Source organism: Lepisosteus platostomus, chromosome 8 (genome assembly GCF_059453375.1).
Source record: "Lepisosteus platostomus isolate fLepPlt1 chromosome 8, fLepPlt1.hap1, whole genome shotgun sequence".
Classification (NCBI taxonomy): domain Eukaryota; kingdom Metazoa; phylum Chordata; class Actinopteri; order Semionotiformes; family Lepisosteidae; genus Lepisosteus; species Lepisosteus platostomus.
Genome location: NC_142618.1, coordinates 32,041,644 through 32,068,941, shown reverse-complemented (window position 1 = coordinate 32,068,941; position 27,298 = coordinate 32,041,644). Strand labels below are relative to the sequence as shown.

The 27,298-nt window shown below is 37.7% G+C and overlaps 1 protein-coding gene across 1 annotated transcript in view; it reads left to right on the top strand.

The window, feature by feature from the left end:
* Positions 1-24,478, top strand: part of kcnh2b (potassium voltage-gated channel, subfamily H (eag-related), member 2b) — a 258,779-nt gene extending 234,301 nt beyond the window's left edge. The window contains exons 7-15 of the mRNA XM_088643187.1: positions 4,262-4,664; positions 8,535-8,734; positions 10,041-10,293; positions 14,107-14,300; positions 14,871-14,970; positions 15,509-15,805; positions 16,451-16,637; positions 17,894-18,083; positions 19,285-24,478. Of these exons, the coding sequence (XP_088499313.1) occupies positions 4,262-4,664; positions 8,535-8,734; positions 10,041-10,293; positions 14,107-14,300; positions 14,871-14,970; positions 15,509-15,805; positions 16,451-16,637; positions 17,894-18,083; positions 19,285-19,569 (2,109 nt within the window). The 3' untranslated portion in view covers positions 19,570-24,478. The remainder of the gene's footprint in view (positions 1-4,261; positions 4,665-8,534; positions 8,735-10,040; positions 10,294-14,106; positions 14,301-14,870; positions 14,971-15,508; positions 15,806-16,450; positions 16,638-17,893; positions 18,084-19,284) is intronic.
* Positions 24,479-27,298: the final 2,820 nt, after the last annotated feature.

Sequence of the window (27,298 nt, the reverse complement as noted above, 5' to 3'; positions counted from 1 at the left end):
ATACAGTAATTTGCTTAATTCTTTTTGTGCTTTACTCACTGGAGATACTGTTCAAATATAGAAAAACAAATCATATCTTGCAGTTAAAGTACTTTTTTGTTTTTATTAAAATTAAACCTTAAACATCTTAAAGCTACTGTATTTAATCAAAAGTGATACTTTTGATGAAAAAACATGTGACTTGAGGAAAGACTGATAGAGTGTAAAAAAATAGGCGTATACACCTGGAAGGAATGAATGTGATCTTCTGATAATATGAGAGAAAAGAGGGAGTTAATTGTTTTTCTTCAAGGAGCTACATGTGATCATGTAATATTCAAAGGGATGGTGTGCAGGAGATGAAAGAGAGAGAAAGAAGGGTGAAAGAAAGAAGACTAGCTGCTGCACACATATTCAGGGATCTCTTGTCACATCTGTCCATGGGTGCTGCATTCACTGTACCGAGTACTGACACATCTGTTCTTGGCAAAGGCAAACTCTTCTGTTGTGCTCTAAAATACTTACACGTCAGTGACTTATCTCACCATCTGGTGCTGAAATGATGGACCTCTGGCCTCACAAGATTATTTAATAACAGCAGCACTGTAACAAATGTACAGTACCCGTGCCTCCAAGGCGACACATACAGTACTGTATGTTTCCACAATCAAGCTATGATTTTACAGTCCCAGATGAGACGTTCCTCACAATCCTAATGTGATTCTTTTAATCCAAACAGAATTCCCTTGGCAAACCACTGCACCTCTACTTTCTCGAATTAGTGCTGCTCCATATGAAGAGTTATTTAAAAAACATGCTATGAAATAGACTTACAGAGATTTTGAAGAGAAATAACATTTGCTCTTTCTGTTAGCCATTGCATAATGTGGATTCTGGTTGTTTACTTTTGCTTCTTATTGAAACCAAATGAAATATAGAATTCGCTTTAGAAAATTAACTTCCAGCAATGGGGACATAAAACTCTCTTTTTTTTCTGATTCAGCTCTTACTGTGGCCAACACTGGCGGGAAGGAACAAATCAAAATGATTGATAATAAAACATCCAAGTATTTAATACTAATGCATTTTCTAATTGCATTTTTGATCCTTTTACAAGTACTTTACTAAAACAAATCTAGTCCAACAGTACATTTTAATATTAAATCTGTTAGCAAGAAATACAACCTGACAAGAACTGACAAGTTTTGATTCATATTTACCCTAGGGTAACATCAGAAAGGATGACACAGTTAATACTGCACCCTTGATTATGCAGTCATACACTAAATATATTGGAAGCAACACTATTAGAATAATGAGGTATTTTTAATCAATTTGAACACATCTGTATACAAATAAAGCAGTCCTTCCTAAGCAAAAGGCCAAAGCTACTGTACATCAGAGTGGCTAAATATGAAATGGCTGAATATAAAAGAGACCCTTGAATGATCTAGTCAAAGTCTTGATTTGAATCCTATCGAAAATCAGTGCAAAGACTGGAGAACTGCTGTTAATAAGTGATCCATGAGTATCTTGTTAGAGTCATTTGTTTTGCTTACATTTATCTTATGCTTTGTTCTCTTCAGTTTTAGGGTTTGGGATTTCAATAAAAGATTAAGTTTATGTGCAGTATGCATCGTTTTGTAATTATGCAAAATGGGACACCAAAGAAAGGGTCTGACAACTCTTCCAAGGATCTTTATATAAATATATGATTTTATGTTATGGCTAGGAGCCCATGCAACAAGAAGCTTTCATAATATTAGATACTGTAGCTGGTTCAGGACAGTAAATTGTGTATTGATGCATCATTTTCTGATATTTAATGGCTTTAGTTTATTTTTTAAATTAAAATGCAGGATTTGTGTAGGAGCTATACTGTATCATTTAGTACTTTGTTTTTCTTATGATTCTGGAATAGTACTTGTAATATTACATAGTTACATAGTACTATTACATAGTACTATTGTAATATTACATAGTACTATTGTAATATTACAATAGTACTGTAATTACAAGTGACACCTGAAGAAGGCTCCACGGCCGAAACGTTGTGTTCTCTTTCTTCTTTTTTTCAGCATGGAATAAACCTATTACTTGTACTTGTAATATTACTGCCCTCTATGGACAGACCTTTTCAAACCCAGTTGTACTAAGGTCCATTATTACATTTTTGAAATACTTAAGTACACCTTTGTACTATACATTTCTTTGGCCTATGAATCTCAATAACTAATTGTCACTTAGAACTTACAGATACCTTTAAATTGAGATAGTTCTTCACAATGTAAATAAGAATATAGTAGTCATAGCAGTCAACATAGTCAGGCAGGAGAAGCATTTTTGCATTAGAAAATTAGAAAATATACAGTACTGTATACACAGGTTGCACAAAGCAGAATTAGTAGATGTGACAGCTCAGACATAAACGTAAGAGGTTTAGGAGGACAGTAATTTTTTAAGTGAAAAAGTATTTTTCTAGTAATGGTCAATTTGAAACTTCAAAATGTCTTGTCATTGTGACAGCTGTACCTTCTAAAGCTCTGCTTTTCTTCTTTGTGTTGTGGAAATGAATGACAATGTCTCATCTATCCTTCACCTCCCTAACAGAATTCCTTGTCTGCATATTATGGTTTTTCAAGGCTCTAAAGAGTTACTGACCTCAAACTTTACTTTTAAATAAATCTTGAACACATTCTAAATTTCAGAGAAATACCGCATCTTAAACTTTCCCCATGTCTTCTGCACAGAAGTAAGCATTATTTCTTTGAGGTCTGTGACTATACAGTACATATTAATGGTCCTAATAGATTTGGCAGCTTTACAATATACTTTACATTATTATTTACAATATCCTTTGAAGTGGCATAATGCCCAATAAGAGATCTGCTGACTCCGTTTAGAGGTAGGTGTCACGGACATCCAAAGGGACTAACCGTGGGGAGCAGGAGAGCGGAAAAAGACCCATATGCGTAGCGGCGAGACAGGAAAAAGGCCCGGGCTCATTAGTGCAAAGAGTTCAGGAATGCCGTATAGAAACCTATGCCCTCAGGTAGCGGACGTGGGGAGCCCTGGTGCTAGGCGGGTCTCAGGACATCCGAACGTCAATGCTGAGCGAGGACAGAGTGCAAGACCCGGAAATATATAGCCCAAGGGAAAGAGAGGGACAGGAAGGATAGAAGACGGGAAACTAGGGACAGGACAGAGAAGGAGCGCCCTCTGGCTGCAGAGGGCGTGACAGTAGGTTTGGAGCATAATTCAAAAAAAGGTGAAAAGTGGACTGAGTCCCGTGGTGCTCTCTCTGGCTTCATTTTGTTTTCTATAGAACAGGGGTTCCAAAAATATAGCCCAAGGGCTGACTCAAGTTCACCCAGTCCATTTGTTTAGGCTGTGTGGCAGTGGAAGAGCCACTCTATGGGATTTAATTGACACAGTGCCTGAATACCCCAGACATAAAGCAGGTGCCCTCGGAAATGTTATTGTAAGAGTATTTTCCTCACAGCACTCCCCGTGGTTCTCTACCTGCAATTACAGTGTCGTAGTCCCACAGTTTACCAACTGATGTGCATGAAAAATATCCATCCATTGTTTCTAATGGTCTCTTAACTAGACATTTTTTAAGGAAAATTAAATTCATTTTACTGCTGACTTATTCCAGGGGTCTAGAAAATTAGTAGTCATAAATTCTGAATTGCCAAAACATGAACAGTATTGTATGTTTGATATTTAGCCCATTTAGCTTACTATCAGGGTTAACAAGATAAAATGTGTAAAAATGTTATTGTTGAAATACTGGCACAGTGCAGCTAAGTTCAAGGTAAAGCAAATGTCCATTGACTGCTTAACTTTTTCAATAATTTCAAGCACTTCTTATAATATACTTATATTGTAACAGCCAGGGTAAATGCTTTCCCGAAGTATCTCAACAATATTATTTTTACAGGAGAGATATTCAGGCAATGTGCAATAATCACAACTGTGACTTTTTAAACAATTATGACTATTAATATGAGAATACAAGAAATATCTCTTACACAGAAGGAAATGAATGTATATTGCTAAATTGCCATCTAGTGAAGACTCAATGTCTGTTGATTGAATTTTATAGGGAAATATTTCAGTGTAAAAAACATGAAAAACACTGAAAATAGATAATACTATATTTTTCCTTTGACTTGTCATGTGAAATGTATGACACCACTGCTTTGGAGATTGTGTAATTCAGCATTTCTGAAACATAATGGAGCCTTGCTAATCCTCTTCCTGTACCCCCCTCTTCCAGACCACTACTCTGATTGGCTTGCTGAAGACAGCCCGCCTGCTGCGATTGGTACGTGTGGCGCGCAAGCTGGACCGCTATTCAGAGTACGGTGCAGCGGTGTTATTCCTGCTCATGTGCACCTTTGCCCTCATTGCCCACTGGCTGGCCTGCATCTGGTATGCCATCGGCAAAGTGGAGCGCCACTATTCCAAAGCACCCCGAATTGGCTGGCTGGACTCACTGGGGGAACAGCTGGGCAAGCACTTCAATGACAGTGACCCTGGTTCTGGTCCCTCCATTAAGGACAAGTATGTGACTGCACTCTACTTCACCTTCAGTAGCCTAACCAGCGTGGGCTTTGGCAACGTTTCCCCCAACACCAACTCTGAGAAGATCTTTTCCATCTGTGTGATGCTCATTGGCTGTAAGTACATTCCCACACCACACCTATAAGCATTAGCTAGTCAACAACTGTGTGGTGATAAGGCTGCTAGCTACTGTGAGATTGAGAGGGAGAGGTAAAGTGGGGTATTCAATCTCTGATTCATTAGGTATAATATAAAAGGTGAAGATGTAGACTGGTGAAGTTGGAGTTGATTGCTGAAGAACTTTCTTTTGGATTAGTTGATAATAGGTTATTGCCAATCTCTGTCCCTGAAAAGGGCAAGAGTTTTATAATTAAGATTAATGAGCAAACTGGATTCTGAGAGCCACCAGATATTTCGCCACTGCCTGCTCAGCCACTGATGGCTCCAGGAAAGGATTTATTCCACATAGCTTGACATTCAATAGTGGAAAAGACTCCTAACGTGATTAAATCGCATGCAACAATGAACTCTCTGAAGCTTAAAGAGATTAATCACTTCCATTTACCTTCTTTATCAGAGGATTTCTTTTTTTTTCCAGAGCCAAGAATTTTAACAGCTGACAACAGTTCCTTTTGCACTCTCACTGTTCTTATCCTGTTAATATTCTACGTGCACAGTATATAATTTAGCTACATGGACTTTGCTGATCACTTCACCATCTTGTGACCCCACTGAGAGAGTTTTGAGAGAGTTCACTGACACAGTTCAGTGTTCCTAATTCATGCTGCTCCTTACAGTACATCATGAAGTGTATCCAGTTTTCCATTCTGCCCGTCTCCTTACTTTTATCTCTGTTGGTCTACCTATACTGCCTTTCATCATTCCAGTTTTTTTCTGTTTCATGTTAAAGCTTCCCTTGAATCTCTCGAGTCATTCATCTTTCACCACAAGCTCTCTTTGCCTCTATTGCCCTCTCAGTCCCTTAGATGTAGCCTGTTGCCCACTCTGTCTTGTTTTTATTCCTGTCATTTTATTTTATGGCACTCATCTTAATTCATCTTAATTCTCTTAAATTTAACTCCCATCTCTCTTCTTCATGGTTAGTCTGCTTTGAAGTTATCAAAGAGTAGCCTGCACTATAGATCACCACACCACAGAAGATCTCAAACTTGAACATTCATCCTTCCATGACAGCCAATTATCATGCAACCTTGAAACTTTACAGATAGAGCACTTCTTTGAAAGAATCGCTTTAGAGTTTTAGAGTCTTGGCCTTAAAACATGAGCAGCCTTGTTAGGCAGAATTATAAAATTACTCCACAGCATGGCATTTTACCAGGTAATTCAAGATCAAGTGAGAGTTTACTTTACACAATGGGTTGTACAGGTATGTTACAAGCTACCCAGGTGTGTGGACTATAAAACATTAGAAATCAATGAAGTGCAATGCCTTATTTGAATTTTTCCTTTTGTGTTTTATGAGATCATTCTCACAACCTAATCATTCTAATAGACTGGCTAATATAGGTTACTGTATACAGGTATATGATATAATTGATTGTTGCTTTCCCAGGAAAGAAGCCTTTGAAACATTGCATATTTCTATAACAGGATCAAGGATCTATGCAGCATCAAGCACTTTTGTAAAGATTTCCAGCACTAGGATGTTATCATACATATTATAAACATGCCTAAAACATATATTATATCAAAAAGTTTGTGTCAATCTTGTTTTCAATCAAGCAGCATTGATTGTGTTATCAGATAACTTTAAATGCCCTTGATTTGTGAAATCATTATACGTTTTATAATGACACATTTTAAGGCGGTTTATATATATTTCTTTATACTGTAAGTGCAGAATTATTCATACATGTGCATTCCCAGAGCTACTCCTGAACGCTATAAATAATCTGAGAAATCTGGGAAATCCCTATATTATTGTATTGCAATGCAATTCTGACACCTTCTGGATTTAAAATGTAAAGCAAGTATTGCGTAAATCAAAAGGGGGCAGCTCCTTAATCTGGCTATTTTTACTCTGCATACTAGTTTCTCTTTTTTAGTCTCAGGTTTTTCGATTATCTTGGAATTTACTTCAGTCTTATCACACAGTCTCTTTGCTACTGTTAACTAGCTTTCATTTTTACGCTGACGATACTCAAATATACATCCATACCAAACCTGACACTGATGTGGCTGTATTCTATCTAATTGCATCTCTGACATAAAAATTTGGATGACTCAAAACTTCCTTCATCTTAACTGTGACAAGACTGAAGTCATGTTTATTGGTACCCCCCATCTACTTCGTGAAGCCAGTCCTGTAACCCTATCTGTAGATGGCTCTGTACTTGAGCTTCAATCAAAATTGAAAAACCTTGGGGTTATATTCGATTCTGGCTTTACATTCGACCCACATGTACAACATACTGTCAAAACATATTTTTTTCACCTTAGAAATATCGCAAGACTACGCCCTATGCTATCATTAACTGTGGCTGAAAAGCTGATCAACATGTTTGTATTCTCTCAAATTGACTACTGCAATGCTCTACTCGCTGGGGTATCTAAATCTACTCTGTCCAAAATTCAGCAGCCAGAATCCTGACCAGGTCTAGTGCAAGTGTTCACATTACTCCTATCCTGGAGTCCTTGCACTGGCTTCCGGTCAAATTCCGCATAGACTTTAAAATCCTCATGCTCACCTATAAGGCTCTACGTGGCTTGGCACCTCAATACCTTTCTGAGCTATTATCGCCCTACTCCCCACCTCGAAACCTCCGCTCTTCAAATTCTGCCCTCCTTACTGTCCCCCAAGCCCATCTACATTGCATGGGCAACAGGGCCTTCTCCTGCTATGCCCCCAAGCTCTGGAACTCTTTGCCCAAGGATATCAGAGAGTCACCTTCTCTAAACTCCTTCAAATCCAGACTTTCTTCTTCAGAAAAGCCTTTACTTAACTGGTTCCATTCTTCACCCCTCTGCTCTTCTTAGAAACACCTTCCGCGGTCTCCTCTATTGTTATTGTTGTATTGCTGTAATTGTAATTGTGTCTTATCTTGTGTATTCTTCTTATTTATTGTTGTAGACTTCTTATTTATTGTTATTGTCATCCTGTAAAGCGCTTTGAGAATCCACCTTTAAAGGCGCTATATAAAATAAAGTTTATTATTATTATTAACTAAACCAATGAGCATTGTGAATACCACAACACAGAGCATTAGCTTCATGCCAGATTCTACCCTTAAATGCATGGCATCATGTTATTACTAGTGATTTTGTGCCATTGGAAAAAAGTAAGCAAATATTCAGTTATGAAAAATACTTCCCTCAATTTATTATTGTTGGTAATATGCTAGAATTTATTGACTGCTAACACACATACATGAAAAGTGTGACATACTGTACTGTATCTTAAAGTATGTACAGTACCTCATATCAGACCTGAATTAATATTTATTCATTTATTTCTATGATTACAGGATTCTTCTTTTTTTATTTCAAACACTCAAATAGCACACAACCAAATAAAAAAGCTTTTTTGTTCCTGAAAAAAAAAATTATCTAAGTGACAGTAATAGACAATGTTGTGTTTGTGGTTAGCATTGCTACGTAGATTTGGGATCCTGGATTCAATTCTTGGAGTGCTATCTGTATGGAATCTGTATATTCTCCCAGTGTTTGTCTAGATATTCTCCCAATGTTCTGGTTTCCTCCCACAGTCCAAAGACATGCTGGTATACTAGGAAAACTGTCCCTGGTATGAGTGTGGCTATGTCTGTGCTTGCCCTGTTTTGGAATGTCTATTGCGTATCCCACTTGTGCCTATTGCTTGCCAGGATAGTCTCCAGCTCCCCCCCTTATAGGAGAAAGTGGTCAGAAAATGGATGCATGGATGGAATAAATAATATGAGAATGGAAAAGAAAGTAGCATGAGGTAGCAGGTATTGTCTTTACCAATCACTCCTTTTGCCTCTCACCAGCTTTGATGTATGCCAGCATTTTTGGGAATGTCTCTGCAATTATCCAGCGTCTGTATTCGGGCACGGCACGATATCACACTCAGATGCTGAGGGTCCGTGAGTTCATCCGGTTTCACCAGATCCCCAACCCCCTGCGGCAGCGCCTGGAGGAATATTTCCAGCATGCCTGGTCCTATACCAATGGCATCGACATGAATGCGGTGAGAATGTCAGCACATTAAATCACTCAGTTGCAGAACATGGTCAGAAAATAAATTATATATCTATTTATCAAGTTATTTCCTACATAACATGCTCAGGAGTTCAGTACTCAGTATGACTGGTTAATTCTGAATGACCTTGTTTATGGTATAACTTATTGTACTATGTTGCACTATAAACATTCTTATATACATTTACAATGCTTGTCAAAATTCTGTACATGCTACAATATATACAGAAGAGCTAGTGCAGAAAAATCTTTCTTTTTCTTCACTATAATCTTTTCTATTCAACTCTTAACAAAAAAGTACTGGAGGCTTTGATAAAGTTGACAGTGCTTATTTGTACTTTTCATGATAACCTCTGCAGTTGGACAGTTCTATTGTGTGAGGTCTCATATATCAACTTAGAATACTTTCCATATCACAGTACCTCCTTTCCAGATGTGATTGGTGATTGGAAATGTGTTCCCAAGGTAGGAGTGCCATCTACTGGCCTCTCAAAAGTACTTCCAGTAGCACCTGAATTTCCTCTGATGTTTCACAATGAGCATACCAGGCATGTTCCTAGTATTATTCTGATAACTACAGTTTCTGATATTCTCATACTTGAATATTATATCACTGTTTGGTATTTAAAAAGGTTTCTAGGAGCAACCCTAACAAGCAAACGTTAATTCAGATTAACATTTGCTACTCTTCTTCTGCAGTTCATGATGAGGTAAAAGCTTCCTCTTTTGCACCTTTTCTTAAAACAATCTAAAAAATGTCTTGTTTGACAGGGCATTCTGAGTAGCGCAAAAGAAAAGAATACTTACCCGAATGCATGTTGAGCTCTTTGGTCACCGGTTCAATCCTGGATTGTCAAAAGTCTGGAAATGCCTTATACAGAAGAGCTAGGCCAGAAAATCACGAGGCAACTGTAATTGGGATTCCCCAAATAAGGGACAAATTTGCAGTGACTTCAAGAGTAGAGTAGAATTATTTGGTCAGGGTTCTGTCAGCTCTTAGCAATGGAGAACGTGCAGGAATGTGGTGCTGTTGGCAAGGCATGTGCCTCCTCCAGTCAACCCTGAACCTCCAGTATGGGGGTAGTGTCTGTGACATGAGTTAAAAGATGAGTAGCACAACAGTGGGCAGGTAGGAGAACTGTCTGTCTGAGGTCAAAGGACTGGCAGATGCAAGAAAAGATGTGAAAAACACACAGCTGGTGGTTCCAAAATAAGGATGTTATTCAGAAAATAATTTGAGATTTTAATCATAATTTTAATTTGTTTATGTTTTACCTTCTTTATTTCCTTGTCAGGTCCTAAAAGGTTTCCCAGAATGCCTACAGGCCGACATCTGCCTGCACCTGAACCGCAGCCTCCTGCAGAACTGTAAGGCCTTCAAAGGCGCCACGAAGGGGTGCCTGCGGGCCCTGGCCATGAAGTTCAAGACCACGCACGCGCCTCCCGGGGACACACTCGTGCACGCGGGTGACGTCCTCACCGCCCTCTACTTCATCTCTCGCGGCTCCATCGAGATCCTGCGGGGGGACGTGGTGGTGGCCATCCTTGGTAATTCATCGAGTTGAAGAAATATTTCCGCTTCCCCTTGAAAGACAGTCAGAACTAGAAGTTAAAAGAAGTATTTATTTCACGCACATGGGAGCGAAACAGTGTATTTTACTCAAAGCAATTAAACTAGAACAATCTTTTATTATTTTTCTGTTATCTATCACACTTCCCCGTGCTTATCAGATTGGTAGCATTCCAAGATTACACTCACCTTCCTCTTCCCTATTTGCCAAATATAACACCTTTTAATTACAGTAGTTACTTAGTTTTGTAGCATTCCTACATTCCTATACTATACTGTACATTCCTACAGTATAGTATAGAATAATCATATAGAATATAGTAGCATAGAATAGTATAGAATTATATAGTAGTATAGCATAACATAGTAACTTTAGTGACCAGCAAACCAGTATTCCAGTTCAAAACAGTTCTCTATTTACATCCTATAAAATACTGGAGTGTCAGCCGAAAAGTATCTACAAATTTCACAATGACTCTCTCAACAATTTTCAGATTGATACACCTGAGCACAGCATATGCCTTGATCTGTAGTACAATGAAGTTTAGACTTTTTAAAAATCGTCCAACATTTCATGTACGTCAACTCATTTGTGTCTAGATGGGTACTTGAGTGAACGATTTGCATTGTGTGCCTGTTACTAGAAACAACCACAAGGGCAACGAAAGGGAATACATAAAAATGACAATTTAAAGTATGGTTGTGTATCTGTATACTGCTTGCAGTCTACTTATCAAAGCAGCCACAGTATTATATTGGTTATTTTATTTTCATTTTTTAATTTTCATTTTTATTTATCTTGGATGTGCCGTGTTTACTTTTTTTGGTTGAATTTGTGTTTTTATGCACAACCAGTGTTGTGCTTCTTATGATGTCCCATTTATTAACAAGAATAATACACACTTTTCCTTTGAACATATGGAGTAGGTTGTGTACAGAATAAATATTACTTGCTCCGTGTTGTTAATTGTTGCAAGATTTAAAGCCAGCAGCCATATCACCCTGCAACTCACAACTGAACTCACAAGCCACTGAAGCTAAGCAGGTGTGAGCCTGGTCAGTACCTGGATGGGAGACTTCCTGGGAAAACCTAAGGTTGCTGCTGGAAATGGTGTTAGTGGGGCCAGCAGGGGGCGCTCACCCTGCAGTCCATGTGGGTCCAAATGCCCCAGTATAGTGATGGGAACACTATACTGTAAACAGGTGCCGTCCTTCAGATGAGATGTAAAACCGAGGTCCTGACTCTCTGTGGTCATTAAAAATCCCAGGGTGTTTCTCGAAAAAGAGTAGGGGTGTAACCCTGGCGTCCTGGCCAAATTTCCCATTGGCCCTTATCAATCTTGGCCTCCTAATAATCCCCCTCTATGAATTGGCTTCATTACTCTGCTCTCCTCCCCACTGATAGCTGATGTGTGGTGAGTGTTCTGGCTGCCATCGCATCATCCAGGTGGATGCTGCACATTGGTGGAGGGGAGTCCCCATTACATGTAAAGCGCTTTGAGTGGAGTGTCCAGAAAAGTCCTATATAAGTATAAGCAATTATTATTATTATTATTATTAAAGCAACAAAAGGAGAAAACAGCAAGACACTGGATATAGAATTGGATGGCTTCTTCTGAAGTTTTAAAATATATAAAGGATTAACATTTCCCATACCATATAATCCATTAAATCTGAGCATTCCAAATAATGGGTAAAAAAATTCCAGTGACTAAAACCTTCTTCAAACACATAGCATTGTACAGTCATTGCAAATTCTAGAACTGTTGGAATTGTGCAAAAAGTAACAAGGTTTTCCACTTAAAAACAGGTGTTAATTCAGTCCTGGGTTTAATTCCATCTTGGGGCACTTGTCTGTTTGGAACTTTCATGTTCTCCATGGGATTTTGCCAGGTGATCCAGTTTTTCTCCCTCTTACCAAAGACATGATAGTGAGTTCTGATAGACTGATCTAAATTACACTTACAGACAGACCTCTCTCTAAATAAGCAGTATCATGAGATCTGAGCAATAACCCTTTACCACTTAATTAACTTATAATAATTATAAAACTCACCTTAAGTGTGACTACAAATATTACAGTGGTATTTAAGCTGTGCAGTAACTGCAATCGTTACTACAGTTGGCCTACCACAAACCCTTTTTGTGCAGGGTGATAGGGAGGAATTCAATGGTGATTACTGTACATACTGTGCTTTCCCATTATCAGAGGTTCTGCTTATCAAACAATGCAAAGAGCCATTTAATCTAATGTTCATTGTGTTGGTAAAGTGGAAGTCAGTTAATTAATTGTGTAATGAATCAAGGTTCATGAAAGAGCGTATTGATGACAAAAAAATCAAAATCAGTATTAAAACAATCAGTATTATAACATTTTTACTGTGTTCTACCAGAGCTCATAAAGACTTGGAGTTAAACCAAATGTGTATGGTTGGCACTGACTCATAAAGCTGAGGAAATTAAAGGCTTTATTGTTGTCATAATTTGAATTGTATTAACATGCTGCCAAAGAGCCTGAAAATGAAGGACTTCATGCAGATGTTCATTATAGTTGTGGACTTTCAATAATCAGCTTGACACTCATTCTCTCTGTTTCTCATTCCCACTTTAAAAGAAAGTACAGTAGGAATGAGTTCCGCACTTCACTGGGAGTGCTATCAAAAACCCAACATAGCCTATTAATATGAAAACAAACTCTACTGTACATCATAGTGCCTCACACAAACTTTCATTTAAAAGCTCACAGATTATAACATTTATTTCAAGATATTTTCTTCATTTAACATACACAGTTCCATACAACTTTCCTCTTCCTTCCATAATATTTCCCCTCTGAAAGTATTTTTATGCATATGGAAAGCTGGAAATAATAATAATAAGTGGGCTGCTCATTTACATATTTATTCAAATTATCTAAGTCACAATAATATGCAATCTAGAGACTATTTAAATTATCACACCACACAGGAATAGGGCATATCAGGTGGCTTTGTTTGATCATCTATGGACAAACAGCTCTGTAGAGAGAAGTAAACAGCCTTCTTACAAGACAAAGGTTTATTCCACAAGTGTTAAAAACACAAAACACAGGGAACAATAGGAGAATGTTCTCAGGATCCATCATCTTATATTTAATCCTCTCCCATTATATACCCCTCATTGACCACACTAATGGACTTGGAAGTGATCATACATTTTTCTAAGGACAAGTAAGACTGTTTTCATAATCTAAATAATCCTCCAGAGGTGAGGTAAGGCCTGCCCTCTAAACCAATTGTAGGATGGAAATAATCTTTCTTTTCTAATAAAAATCCAGCTAAATGAGAAAGTGACTAACGTTGTCTGGAATGAAAACAGCAAATAGTTCCACAAAAATGAAATGCAGCTAATTTACCTTTAATTTAGTCTAAGTCACTTCAATGTCTGATACCTGATAGATTCTGGTTATTAACAATGAATCCACTGATTTAAATGAATTCCTGATGCCTGGGTTACACTTACTATACCAGCTCATTTGATTCCAGTTTAAATATTCTGGCATACTTTAATGTAAACTTTCCTAGTAAATATGTTAGTCTAACTACTGTACATGGATAATTATCTGATTTATTAGGCACATTTACATTGAAGTATTAAAATAACTGCAATGAAATGAAATGTGACTTAATATTTAACTTTTGCTTCACAATTGTAATCCACAGATTTTAATTTATGACTCTTATCCTAATATTAGAATTTTTTTAAAAAATCTGTTTTGCTTACCATACATTTCTGTCTATACTTTGGACCAGGTAAGAATGATATCTTCGGGGAACCCATCAACCTGTATGCCAGACCTGGCAAGTCAAATGCAGATGTCCGTGCATTGACTTACTGTGACCTACACAAGATCCACCGTGAGGATGTACTGGAAGTGCTGGACATGTACCCAGAATTCTCTGACCACTTCTGGAGCAGCCTTGAGATAACCTTCAACCTTCGTGATGTGAGTTTACATGTGTGTTGCAGCACCTTACACTCGGTTTGACAATATGTTCAGATGACTGTCAAAATTAAGCCCTCAGATGAACTTTGAAACGAATAGCTCAACTTGCATAATTGTTGCAAGATATACTATTTGGACCAAACACAATACCTATCCATCACAGATCCTCCAGCAAGTTAAAGGGCAGAAGAGCCTATAATTTGTGGGCCTGTGGTCACTAATTGTCACTTACAAAACCAATTAAAATAGTCTCCAGTCAGAGAAGGATGTTTAGAATATTTTTTCTTAAACAAAAAAGCCTGAAAGCTAAAGGTACATAAGTTGTTGTGAAGCTAATGAAAGACATGACTGCACATATGTGTGGGTTATTATATATTTATGTTTGCACCAACTTTCCAAGAAAGCACCACATCTTTACAAAGCTGTCATAATTAGTGGGGACTTCTCTATATTTACAGTAAGAGAAGGTCCTTCAGGGTTTTGCCCACTGAAAACCATGTCTGTGATGTGTGGATCTGGACTCATGGATTGTGGATATTCAGCCTGATCCTTTTCTCTCTCTTCTTCCAGACTAACATGATTCCAGGCTCCCCGAGCAGCGACGATTCAGACTGCGGCTTCAATCGCCTGCGTCGGCGCAAACTCTCCTTTCGCCGCAGGACTGACAAAGGTACTAAAACATCTGTCTCTGTTCTCAAGTGACACCCAATTTTTTTTCCTTATAAGGAAACAAAACAATAAAATTGTATTCCATTCTTCTGAGGATGCTTTTTATAATGAACAAGTGTATCATACAGTATTTACACATTCATAACACTATTAAAAACAGCTTTCAATTTGTCACTAAATTTTCCCTGTGTGCTTATGGCTGTGCTTTGTGATGAACTGATTTCCTGTTTAGGGTATATATTGAACACTGACTTTTCTTATTGGAGTTGGAAAGAGTATGCTTATATATTCCTCTGGTGAGCAGTACAGTAGTATGGCACTCAGCGCACTGCTACCTCATGACTTTTTGGTCTTGGGTTCAGTTTGGGGCTGCTTCTGTTTGAATGTTCTCTACAAGTTTCCTCCCAAAGGTGTGAAGAGTTTCCACAACTCTCACCAGGACAAAAATGTAATTAAATGGAGGTATCTTTCCAGTGCAGCTGCACCTTAAAGTGCGGGTACTGTGTTGTGTTATAGACTGTAATTGTTTCTTTGTGCAGATGATGAGGATGCTGGAGAAGTCAAGAAGTCACAGAGACTCTCACGCAAAGGAAGGAAGCATATAATCAACAACCAGAGCGAGGTGCGGAAAACAGAGTGGGAGGGGCAGCGAAATTCAGTCTCCTCCCCGTCTCACTCCAGTGGCGATGAAGGAGAGGAGCCTGTGATAACTGTCCCTGCCCCTCCCTCTGCCATTCTGGAGCTGTCTGCTGCCCAGGCCACGCATCTGCACTTTGGAGACACACCCGAGGGGGATGGGGACCCAAAGACTGGCAACACCTGCAACGCATTGTCCGGTGGGTCCCTGTTTGCAGCAGTAATTTATTTCACTAAAGACTAGGTGGAATAAAAATATTTCCTTCACAGGACCATCTTATCTACTTTATGGACAAGCAGGGGCTGCTTTGCTGCTGATACAGATGTTAGATTTTATTAACATCTGTATCAGCATCTGTAAAATCTGTATCTAATAACGTCATTTATTATTAGGTTGTACACAATGAAAGAAGGCATATCTTTTTACTGTATACTGGCTACAGATGTAGCTCTTTACCAGGATGCACCAAAAATTCTGTTATGCAAGCAAGCACAAGTTATAGTACTTGTGCCTTTTTGGAAAGAAATGAATTAACAGATTAAATGAAGAAATATTTATGGAAAATAAAATTTATTTTAAATAAAAAAATACTATACAGTATGTTAGATGTATATCTAACAAGATAGTGTAAGCAGGTATGGACAAGCTGTTTACAGCATTGCTGAAATGTTTCTACATACAGCCTTGGAACTCTATTAATGGTGTGCTATTTACATTATTTCAGCATGAGATAATCCAGTTTAAGAAAGAAAGTGCTTTGTACTATATTTTTTTACATTCAGATAAAATATATCAGGTAAAATAATATTAGTTAAACTCTCTTCTGCTGTTCTTTCGCATTCAGGGGCATTTTCTGGGGTTTCCAATATCTTCAGTTTCTGGAGTGACAATCGTGGGCGGCAGTACCAAGAGCTACCCCGCTGCAGCCTGCCCTCTCACCCTCCCCTCTCTGCTCCTCTGCACAGTATCACACGGCGGCAGAGGTTGGAGGTGGAGTCTAGGCTGGACCTTCTGCAGAAACAGCTAAACAGGTGAGAGCTACACAGCTCAGACCAATAGTGTAGTGATTTGGTGGTGTAAATTTGAATTTCTTGGACTTGAGAACTTGGCTTGAAGTTACGTTTTAGAGAGGGAGAAACTTAGAAAGCCCATTTGCCTGGATTTTATAGCTGCTACACTGAATATCTGTGGATATGCAGTGTAGTGATCTACTAAAAGTGCGATTTGAGCAATACATTCAAAGCTTTTTCAGTTCTGTAAACCAGAGAATTGAGTTAAATGAGCAGGACTATCATACAGTGCATTCTCTCCTGAAGATTGAAAAGAGCTATTAAAGTAAAGGTGTAAAAGTAAAAATGTGACCAGTCATGTTTTAATATGGCCTATCTGGTAATGTCAATGTTTTATTGAGAACTGAGCTCAAACAATTTCAGTTTAAGAGCTCAAAAGCTCCAGAGTAGGCTCTGCTGCCTAATTCAGGGTCACCAACAGATGCACTGCTATAAAGGTACGAAGCAAGGCCGTGCCTACAGGATGTGTCATGGATGTCGGAATGGACAAACCGTGGAATGGCAGGAGAGCGGAAAAAGACCCTATGCGTAGCGGCGGGACGGGGGTTACCCCGGGCTCAGTAGTTCAGGAAATGCCGTATAGAAACCTATGCCCTCAAGCCCCGGACGGAGCGGCGACCTGGTACTTGGCGGGTCTCAGGACGTCAATGCTGAGGGAAGGGGAATGAGTGACCCAGAAATATATATCCCCTGACAGAGTAGGAGAGCCCTCTGGCTGCAGTGGACATGACAGATGTGCACTGCTATCAAGTTTTGGGTATGAGAATTACAAGTATCAAAGTAAACCACTGAGGTGCTACCCAACCATACGAGCATATACAGTATCAGTTTTCAAAGCACTGGAACGTTGACTTTCTGAAGATGGACAGCTGTGAGAATGGGCTGAAGTGAAAAAACCTTTGCCAGTTTGTCAGTTTCTGAATTGTGTCATGGGTTGTAACTCAAGGGTGTTTAGACAAGCCCTGGAAAACCAGCATGAAGGCAATAGAAATTAGGACTTTGCTTGTACTTTGTAAGGGTACATCCAAGAGGGGCAAAGCTATGGAAAGACTATACTGTATTTTTAAAGGTGGAGGCCTAATGGTGTACTCGCAGATCTATTCCAATTCTGTTGGTAAAATCAGAATTATTTCATTCTGTTCTGTTCTCCAGTAATTTGCCTGAATGCTATACTGAATTAGTGTTAAAAATGATTTTCAATATTTCTGTGTTTACAGGTTAGAATCTCGGATGACCTCAGACATTGGTGCCATTATGCAGCTGCTACAGAGACAGATGGTGTTGGTACCACCTGCATACAGCACAGTGTCTTCACCTCCAGAGCCAGCTCTTTACCCTTGTACTGCTGACAGGCTGGGGCAGCCAGTTATGCCCCTGGAGCCAGAGACCTTGGTATCACTCTCACAGGTACACAGAAACTGTGAGGGCATAAACAGTGCAAAACACTAATATTATATATTTTCTTTTTAGTTTTACTATACTAATATATTAATGTTTACTAATAATGCAAGTTCATTCAGCCCATTTTACCTATTTAATTGCTATATCCCAAACCATTCCCAAAGCTACTTCTGCTACTTCTTGATCCCAAAATATCAGGCAGTTCTAACATATTTTAATATAGACTTTGGTTATCTTTATATCCTGAAAGGCACTGATCTTGGATTAACTAATTTTATTTTAGCTGCACAAGTTTGTAACTTGTTATCTTGACCACAGAAGCAAGTCCCCTGTGTATAGAATGTAACCTTATTTTAATACAGTTATGTTGAAAATAATGTTCAGTTTTACCTCAGGCACTCACTTTGTCGTTGGATAATCTCTATGGTTTACTCTGTCAGTACTTTCCAGGATGTTAAAAAAGTTCCATAACATGAAAGATAAGAGAACAAATGCCTATATTCACTATGAATGTTTGGAGCTGCTACCTAACATTGATCTATGGATAAAATGCATATTTGCTGTAAAAGTTGTAAAACCTTACCTAAACACAGATGTCACCTTCCAATCCAGTATTATGTATCAGTATTATGTCCAGGAATGTATGCTTAAGATGACCATACTGTACATGCTTATTTTGGCCATATTGCACTCACTCTGTACTATTCATTCAAAGAAGGAACATACCATAGTACTTCCTCCTTATGTATCAAACATAACTTGAAAATGTTATTATGGGACCCACAAGAAGCTTTTTATGCAAAGTCAAATTTCCATAAACCGAGTCTTATGTAACCAGTGGACTGGGTTTAAATATTGGCACAGACAATCAAAAACTTAAATATGCTGATTTCATACAGTAAGTATTAACCTCCTCCCCCTAGTCAATATCTGGTGGAAGTATCTGTTTAGAGAAATCTCTACCAACCTGGCTTTTCACATTAAAATTATGCTATTATTCACTTTTAAAAATTAGTATATGCTGTATAATCTGTAATGCAACAAAATGGTACACTATTGCAAGGGGCTGAATCCATGTGCAAGGAAATATTTCCACATACTGTATTGTACTGCCATGCTATTTGAGATTTAACAACTTAATCCTGAGTGTTGTGTAATCTCCATTCTCTCCAGCTGTAACACTAAACTCCCATCTTCCCTCTTCTAGATCACTGATGTACAGGAGTTAAATGAGATTCCACCCACATCCTGTGATCTTCCACTGAATGCTCTGGAGCAAAAGTCAGCGGATCCTCCACAAGGCAGCTCAGCAGAGAGACAGTGCCTGGAAACAGTCAGTCAGGATGCTCTGTGTACAGAGAGTCACAACGAGACAAAAGACAACACCAGAGACACAGAGCCAAAACGGAGGCTCTCTCTGCCTGAGCAGTACTCAGAGGAGCCTCAGGACTCACGGACACCACAAAGACACAGTTCTGACCCAGGAAGCTAGTTTTATGGCTGACACAGCTCTGTATTTCTTAGGCTCAGTCTCATTTTTTTTTCTAGCAGTCCTTTTGGCACTAAGCTATACTAGTGTTAAGCTGCTGAAAACCCAGCTCAGAGAATTCTGTAGTTGTGTTTAGGTTCATGACTGGACTGCTCTTCCTATTTTTTCTTAAATTCCAGGAAGTAATGAGGTGCCGAGAGAAAGACTGACTCAAAGACTGGAGGAGAGGTTTTAGTAGTTCCATCTCCATTATTAACACAGTGGAGAAGTAAATATTTAACTTTATCAATAAACTTCTGCACTAGGAAAGTGACTAGATAAGGATTTATACCCAGAGTACTGTGGAGAAGGGCAGCATCATTAGTTTTTTTTTATCTTATTTGGCTTTGACAAGATGAACGTAAGCATGGCATGGACCTCTGTTAAAACGTCCCTTTACTGCAATGCCAGGACTGGATAACTATGAAAAATAAAAAAAATAGCCATTATGTTTTGCACTGAAATTTCAGACACTTTATCTCTGTGGCTCCTGTAACACGTCCATGGCGCTTCCTGACTGGTACATAACCTGAAACGTGTTAGCTGGCCTAACAAGAAGTGGTGTCCCGTCCCATCTTCAAACCTTCACTGCTCCTGCCTGTGGGGGGCAGGACTGCTAAGGCCTCAAGAGTCATTGTGTTGTGATTTCCCCCGGAATCTCTGTGTTTTTTTTGTTTTTTTTGTTTTTTTTGTTGGTCTGGGGGTAATAGCCATGCATTCTTAATGAGCATATCAAACTCCTGTTGCAAACCTTGTACAGACTGTAGAGAATGGAGTCTTATACAAATATGCAAATAATAGTAAGAGAAGAATAAGTTATTTGATGTATATATCAGTTTTAGTCCAAAGGTGTGTACACATCTAGTTTGCCTTGTCTCTGGCTTATGAACTTGATGGTTTTACTCATTGAGGTGCCCCTTTTACCTCAGCAATCCAAGGAATCAAACAGCAATATCAGAGTCAGGGTTGGATTCCTGTTCAGTCTTATAGTTATATGGTGCCTGCTGGATTTTTGCAGGGCCCAATGTCTGTGTGTTTTAGCATGACAAATGCCCTGAAATACCATTTTGTTTTCTTTCATTTTCCTCGTTAGCTTTGGATAGTCATATAGCAGTGAGGTCACTGGTTTGCCACAGAGATATGGGTTTCCAATTAAAAAATCAGGCTGAGTTACAGAGTAGCATAGAGCTAGCTGGACTAGCTATAAGGAGTTTTTACTTACAGTAAGTTTATCAGCTAAATTAATCTAATCATTACGATTAATTACAGACCTAAGGGCACTCCTACCTTAGGGCACTAAACATTTTTGCTCTTTGCTTTGTGAGGGAACCTTAATCTTATTCTAGTGGAGTACTTCTCTAATTCATTCAGGGAAGAGTTCAGTTTTCTGGATTTCAAATGAAAATCAGCCATGGAAGGTATACCAAATATGACAAGAACAATGCCACCCTGCAGATTGTCTTAATACTAGCACAAAATTTATAGTCCTATGTTTGAGTTTCATAGACATGAAAAAGGTTAGCTACCAATTGAATCTTATATCACATACTGTACAAATAACAAATCTAATCAGTTTCTCTGGAAAAGATATTTGAGACCTAGACAATTATTTTTTAATTATAAAGAAAGTAGATCAGCTGAGAACAAAATCTCATTTATGATGAAGACCTTGAGAGACATCATTGCAGCAGTGTAATTCACTCAAGCAAATTGAATAAAGTACCTCACTCATACTGTAAGTACAGAGTACCTCACCCTTCCACTTAAGAGGCCTACTTAGATTGATCCAGAACCATGATTAATTTCAGAATAATAAGCACTTTATTACTTCTGTCTTGGGTATAAATCTATTTACAGTTCATCCTTTGTAAATGACACTGTAAAAACAAAATTCAAGCTGTAAAATTTACAGTATGTTTGCCAGGGGTGCATTTTAATGTACACATTCATGTTCAAATGCTCACCTTGTAACTTTTTGTTGAAATTCGATTAGGGAAATAATCAGCAAATATATTGATAAGAGTGATATTTCAAAAGCAGACCTGTCTTCCTAATGCTCAGTGATTCATACTCAGGCAGCTACAGCAGAGGCAACAATGTAGCAGACCAGCATAGGTCTATTTACTGAACACTTCACTCAAAGATGTGTAGACTGACACAATCAGACATAATCAAATAGGATAATCTATTCGCAATGAAACAAATATATAATAGGAAAAATATTTGCAGCACTGTCAGTGACTTAATCAAATCCAAATTTAATTCACTTGACAGACTAACATTACAGACTAAAATTACAAAGCAGATGCAATTAATTTCTGTTTTTGTAAATACCTGTTTTCACTAACTTGAAACTCATCAGAAGACTGAAGAATGTAATATGATTTTGTTAATACATATAGTTCTAAAAGGGTGCTATAGGCTTTCATGGGTAGTAACTTACTGTAACACTGTTCACAATTCGTATCTTATCCCTTCAAGAAGGAACCAGTAAAACAGAACATAAATGAAAATTTAACTGATTTAATTGGCTTAACAAGATTTATCTCAAGATAAGATTACACCACTGGGTTTGATAAATACAAATGATGTACACATAAACATCAAGGCCACTGTAGCATGAAGTACTGACATGATTAGCTCAAATAAGGTTAAGCATTAGGGGTTTTAATAATCACAGACCTTTAATTTTCCAATTTGTGTACCATATGCAGATATGTGTGTGTTTCTGTCTGTCTAAGGGAACTGTAATTGAAAGGTTTCTTTCTTCAAAATTGCAAGGGTCCTTGGAAATGAATGTTTACAAGGGAAGTCTGAATGAAGTGTACAAAAGAATTCAACACATATCATCTAAGGTTCATCTGCCAGAGACAAAGATGATACTTACCAAATTACAAAATAATTTTACTCCTCTAATAATGTGTAAACCTGTGTATTTTGAGTGTGAGTCTCATAGAGTCTTGAGAAAGTCTTTAAGCACTAGACTGAAACTTCTGCCCAGTATTTTGATTTATGGGGAACATCATGGGAAATCTCTAATTCACTGGGAAAACTCCACTGGCAAATATCAAGGCCCTATTTTTATTGTGGCATAACTAATCAATGTGCTACCAATTTAATGGTGAGTGATAACATGTGTTATAACAATGATTTGAATGATAATAAAGAAGTGGTAGTAACACATAGCCATTTCAGCTTCAGATGTAGCCTCAATGTAGCATTGGTCATGAATTGGCTATATGCTGCTGATGCTAGTGCATCATCCCAGCCTTCTGGGGAATGTTTAAACAGAGAGGATAGCAGCAAACATAACCTGGACTAGGTGTGTTTCACCTTTATCTCAGAAGTACAGATTAACCCCTTTTTACTTGATGGTGGGTAGCTTCAAGCTGTGGTGCTAGAAGACTTTCTGAGTTGTGTTCTATACTTTGTAGTGTAACTATGTACAATTCAGACTGAATTCATATCCAAAACTCTCAGTTTCCCAATAGTGGTATGGGTATTCTATCCATTCTATTGATTTTCAGAAATCTGAGGTAATGTCAATGATCCTGGGAATCATTCATGCAATTGAAAATGATACGTCAAAATAGTAAATATTTTAACTTATAAAAATGCAGCAGATAACGCTGGTGATGATGGTAGTGGTGGTGGTTGCTGTAACACAGTTTAAGAAGTCAACTTGAGTATCACATCTTGTCAACTGCATTTCATTAGAGATGTGTCTGGATACGTATTTTCTTTTTTAATGAAGACAAGATGAGATCTATTTAGAAAACAAATAATGAGACTTCTTTTTTTCTTGATTATCAAGAAAAGCATATGAAGCATTTAAAAGCATAACATCTTGTTAAATTTGGGTGAAGGGTTATGGACCCATAAAAGTCTAGGTTATTAAAAAAAACTGCACCAGTAAAGAAGTGACTTCAGAAGTGATTACAGGTGAAGGAACAATACTTGACCAAAATTGTGCCAGAGCACTGATCCACTTAATATACTTCAACTTCAACTTACATAAATCAAAGGATTCATGAAATACCAAGACTCACCCACTTCACAGTGATTCTTCAAATAATGGGACATGTAAAACCTAACTACTGTTTTTCCTCAAAACCACCAGATTCCCTCTAGCCCTTTCTGTGGAATGAATTAGAATTCATTAAATGACCACTGAAAAGCAGAAGTACCTATCAACAGTACCCATTCTGCATCTTTCATCACTATTTTAAAGCTCTGAACTCTAAGTGAAGGCAAGAACTAGATCTTCTTAAATACTTGATCGGTTAAAAGAATGAGATTCAGAAACAAGTGAGGGTTTTAGAAATGCATCAGTGCTGAATCGTACTTCTGCTGTTTTCCATGTACATAAGAGACTCTTGTCAAGAGACTGACCTTGGCACTTGTAGCCAGCATTATGCAGGAACCTACATTCCTGTGGCATGCTTAAGAATGCAAACTGTAGAAATTGCTGTTAGTGATTTAAATGACAATGATAAATCTCTAATAAAACTACAACTGTGCACATTTTAATTGCATGCTGCACTAAATATCTTCCAAAAATATGGGAATAAATAAGCAATGAGCTTGAAGAACTGTGTGTAGGGTTGGATATCATCTGTATAGGAGACATATTACAATGTAAACCACTGGGAAATAAATATTGTGAACTTCTGTATATCTTGCCAAGGAGAAAGCTGATTTTAAGACAGATTATTGAATTCAACATAGTATTCTCATTAATGTCAGCTTATTCAGGCAGATACCAGCTAAAATAAAACAGACAGACTCCAGTATTGGTTTAACGATAGGGTTACAAGTTGTTGATTTTTCATTTTTTTCATGTTTATTGAAAATAAACCTCTTTGAAAACAAATGCTATGTAAATAATGTTGTAATTCCAAACTTCAAGGCTTCCAACTGATGTGTCAATTCTGTTTTTCCTTTTTTATTTATACAATCTCTATGTTATTTCATACTGTATCCTTGTAATGTCACATTTTGGGACATTTTTATCTGGTAAACAGTTACTTAATACTAGAAAGAACTGTATAGTAAAAAAAGCATGCAAAAACATACAGTTTAATTAATAATCAAATTACAAAATGTGACAACTTGTACAAATATTCCAGTTGCTGTAAAGACACAGCTCTGATGATTAGAGTAATACATCAGGCCAAGATAAGACAACCCATATACTGTATTAACAAATAACACCACTACTGCAAACAACAGCAACACTATTGTACATATGTATAATCTGTGCATTCCAGAATCCTGATACCTAGAAAATCCATAATTCTGCCCTTAAAATCCAAATATGCAACTAAAAACCTTAACAGGCCAAATACAGAACACCTGCATCCTGAATGGGAACAAATTTCCATATTCTACAAATGCATCACTAAAATAAGAGAGAATGGTTTTGCACTAATACATTATATAATAATGTGGGGTGATTTCTTTTTTAAACAACTTTTAATGTTTCTGCTAAGCACCTGTTTAGTGCGTATACTGTATGTTACTGCTCTTTTCGTAAGTACAGTAATCCAAGATCTTTTGAGCAGGAGTAGAAAAGACATTCATAGAAGAGAGCTGGTGGCATGAAAATTAGTGAGGATCTCCAGGACCAAAGTTGGAAACCCCTGTTTTAGGGACTGGACTAAATTTATCTCTACATTAACAAAATTCACTAGAAATAACCATAATTAAGTGTCCCAAAAGGATTATGGAGTGTTTAGTCAAAATTGAACTGAGCTGTGGCCTAACCTCCTGGATGCAGGAGGAGGAGGAGGCTGGGACTCCAATGCAGAGCGATGACCATCTGGCACCTGCCGAAGTGGAGATGGGGTGGAGATAGGATGCAAGGAGATGTGTGTGAGGGAGAGATGTGGATCATGTACAATATTCATAATATTTTTAGGTGAGGAAATTACAGCTGTAATTGTGAATTACTGACAACAGAGTTTGATCTTGGCTATTGCCATCCTTCCTAAACTTCCGTTATAAACTCCATTAATAACAAAATTCTTTTCTAAACGATAATGTGCATTATGAAAAGTTATTATAGGTTATTTTTTGTGTTCTTTTTTTTTCTTATGTGTAATCCATATTGGGCATTTGTGGAAGACATTGTCTATTTTCTAGTTGCTTCTGTAAGGTATTTTAAGAGTAAATAGCAGGTGTAGTTTAACCACAGGGAAAATAACAGTGTCAAGGTGCCATCTTGAGGTGGTAGCAGATTTAAAAGTAAAACAAAATTTTACAATATACCACATAAGCAATTTTCTTCTCTGTGTATGACCACACACCAGCCTGTATAAGAGTACTCCTGTCTGTTGAGAAATGCTGGTGACGGCTTCTTGTTGCACAGGCTTTTCCCGGCACTGAATAACTACTGTTTTGTTATTTCTGCTCCTCAAAAGGGATCTTTTCCTTTTCCCTAGCCTTCAACTGAAAAACTGTGAGCTTAAATGCCAGGTAGGGTACTATTTTTGTACTTTTAAGCAGGTACTGTATTGAACACAGAGTGCTTCAGTAAAACCCCAGCTGTGTAAATGTACAGTAGCTTGCTTTTGATAAATCTACAACCCATACAATAAATGATTTTTTTTTTTAAATGTATCAAGCACTTTCCTAGTACAGCACTAAATATTCAACGTTATTTAAGGATGCAGGAGTACCACAGCAAAATCATTCAATACTTGTCTGACACTATTAGAAATAACCTAAAGATGATCTCTGGGTTCCTAAAAAAGTCATATTTTTCTGTGGAGATCTCTAGGTGTAGTAGAGAATCAAAACATTTCTATCCAAATCTTTATTTTCATAGGGAAAGCTATAGTGTTAGGTATTATAGAAAATTCAAAATATGCTGGTTTATAGCATGACTCGATTTAAAAGAAAACAAAACAGTTGGTGTTAAAACTGCTTTGAAGTAAAAGTAATGTGAGGTACGCAGAAGATATTGTTACAAATAGGGGTTAAGAAAATAGAGATAATCAATAATTAAAATAATTGTAACTCTCACAAATATGCCGAGAATATACATGAATGGTTGGTATAGTTTGAGGCCCCTGAGTTCTTTATTTTCTGCTCACAACTCTGGTAAAACAGAAATAAATGAGAAGTAATCTAATAAATAATCAATTATTTTTAATAGACAACATACAATGTTACATACAGTACAACATAAAACAATGCTTTTTACAAAGCAAGGCATCTCAGTGACCTATGATCTTACTGTCCCAGAAACAAAAACAGTTTGCTTACCTTCAGAAATCTCAGAAATCCTACAAAATGTCTAAACAGACCAAAAAGTGAGATAAACCTGCATCCTAAATAACAGAACAGGACATGATTCAGAGCTAAATCTCTCTTCCTACTATATAAACCTGGATGCTCCACAGTGAATGTCAATCTACTGTATCTCACTATTCTAAAAATGCATCATTAACTAGGAGATAACCTATTCCCCATTAAGTCAGTTTCCTAAACTAACAGAATGAGAGGCTCTTTTAAACAAGATTCAAATACTTAGTTAGATTCTGCTCTGTAGGATGGATCAGAACAAGATCCTTTCACCTGGCATGCTTCTTCTCTCTCCATCTGTTCCCTCTCTTACTTCTGTTCTTCTACTCTCTCCTTTTCATTCTCTATCTCTCCCTGCTCTGGCTGTGTATCTTCTTATCCTGTC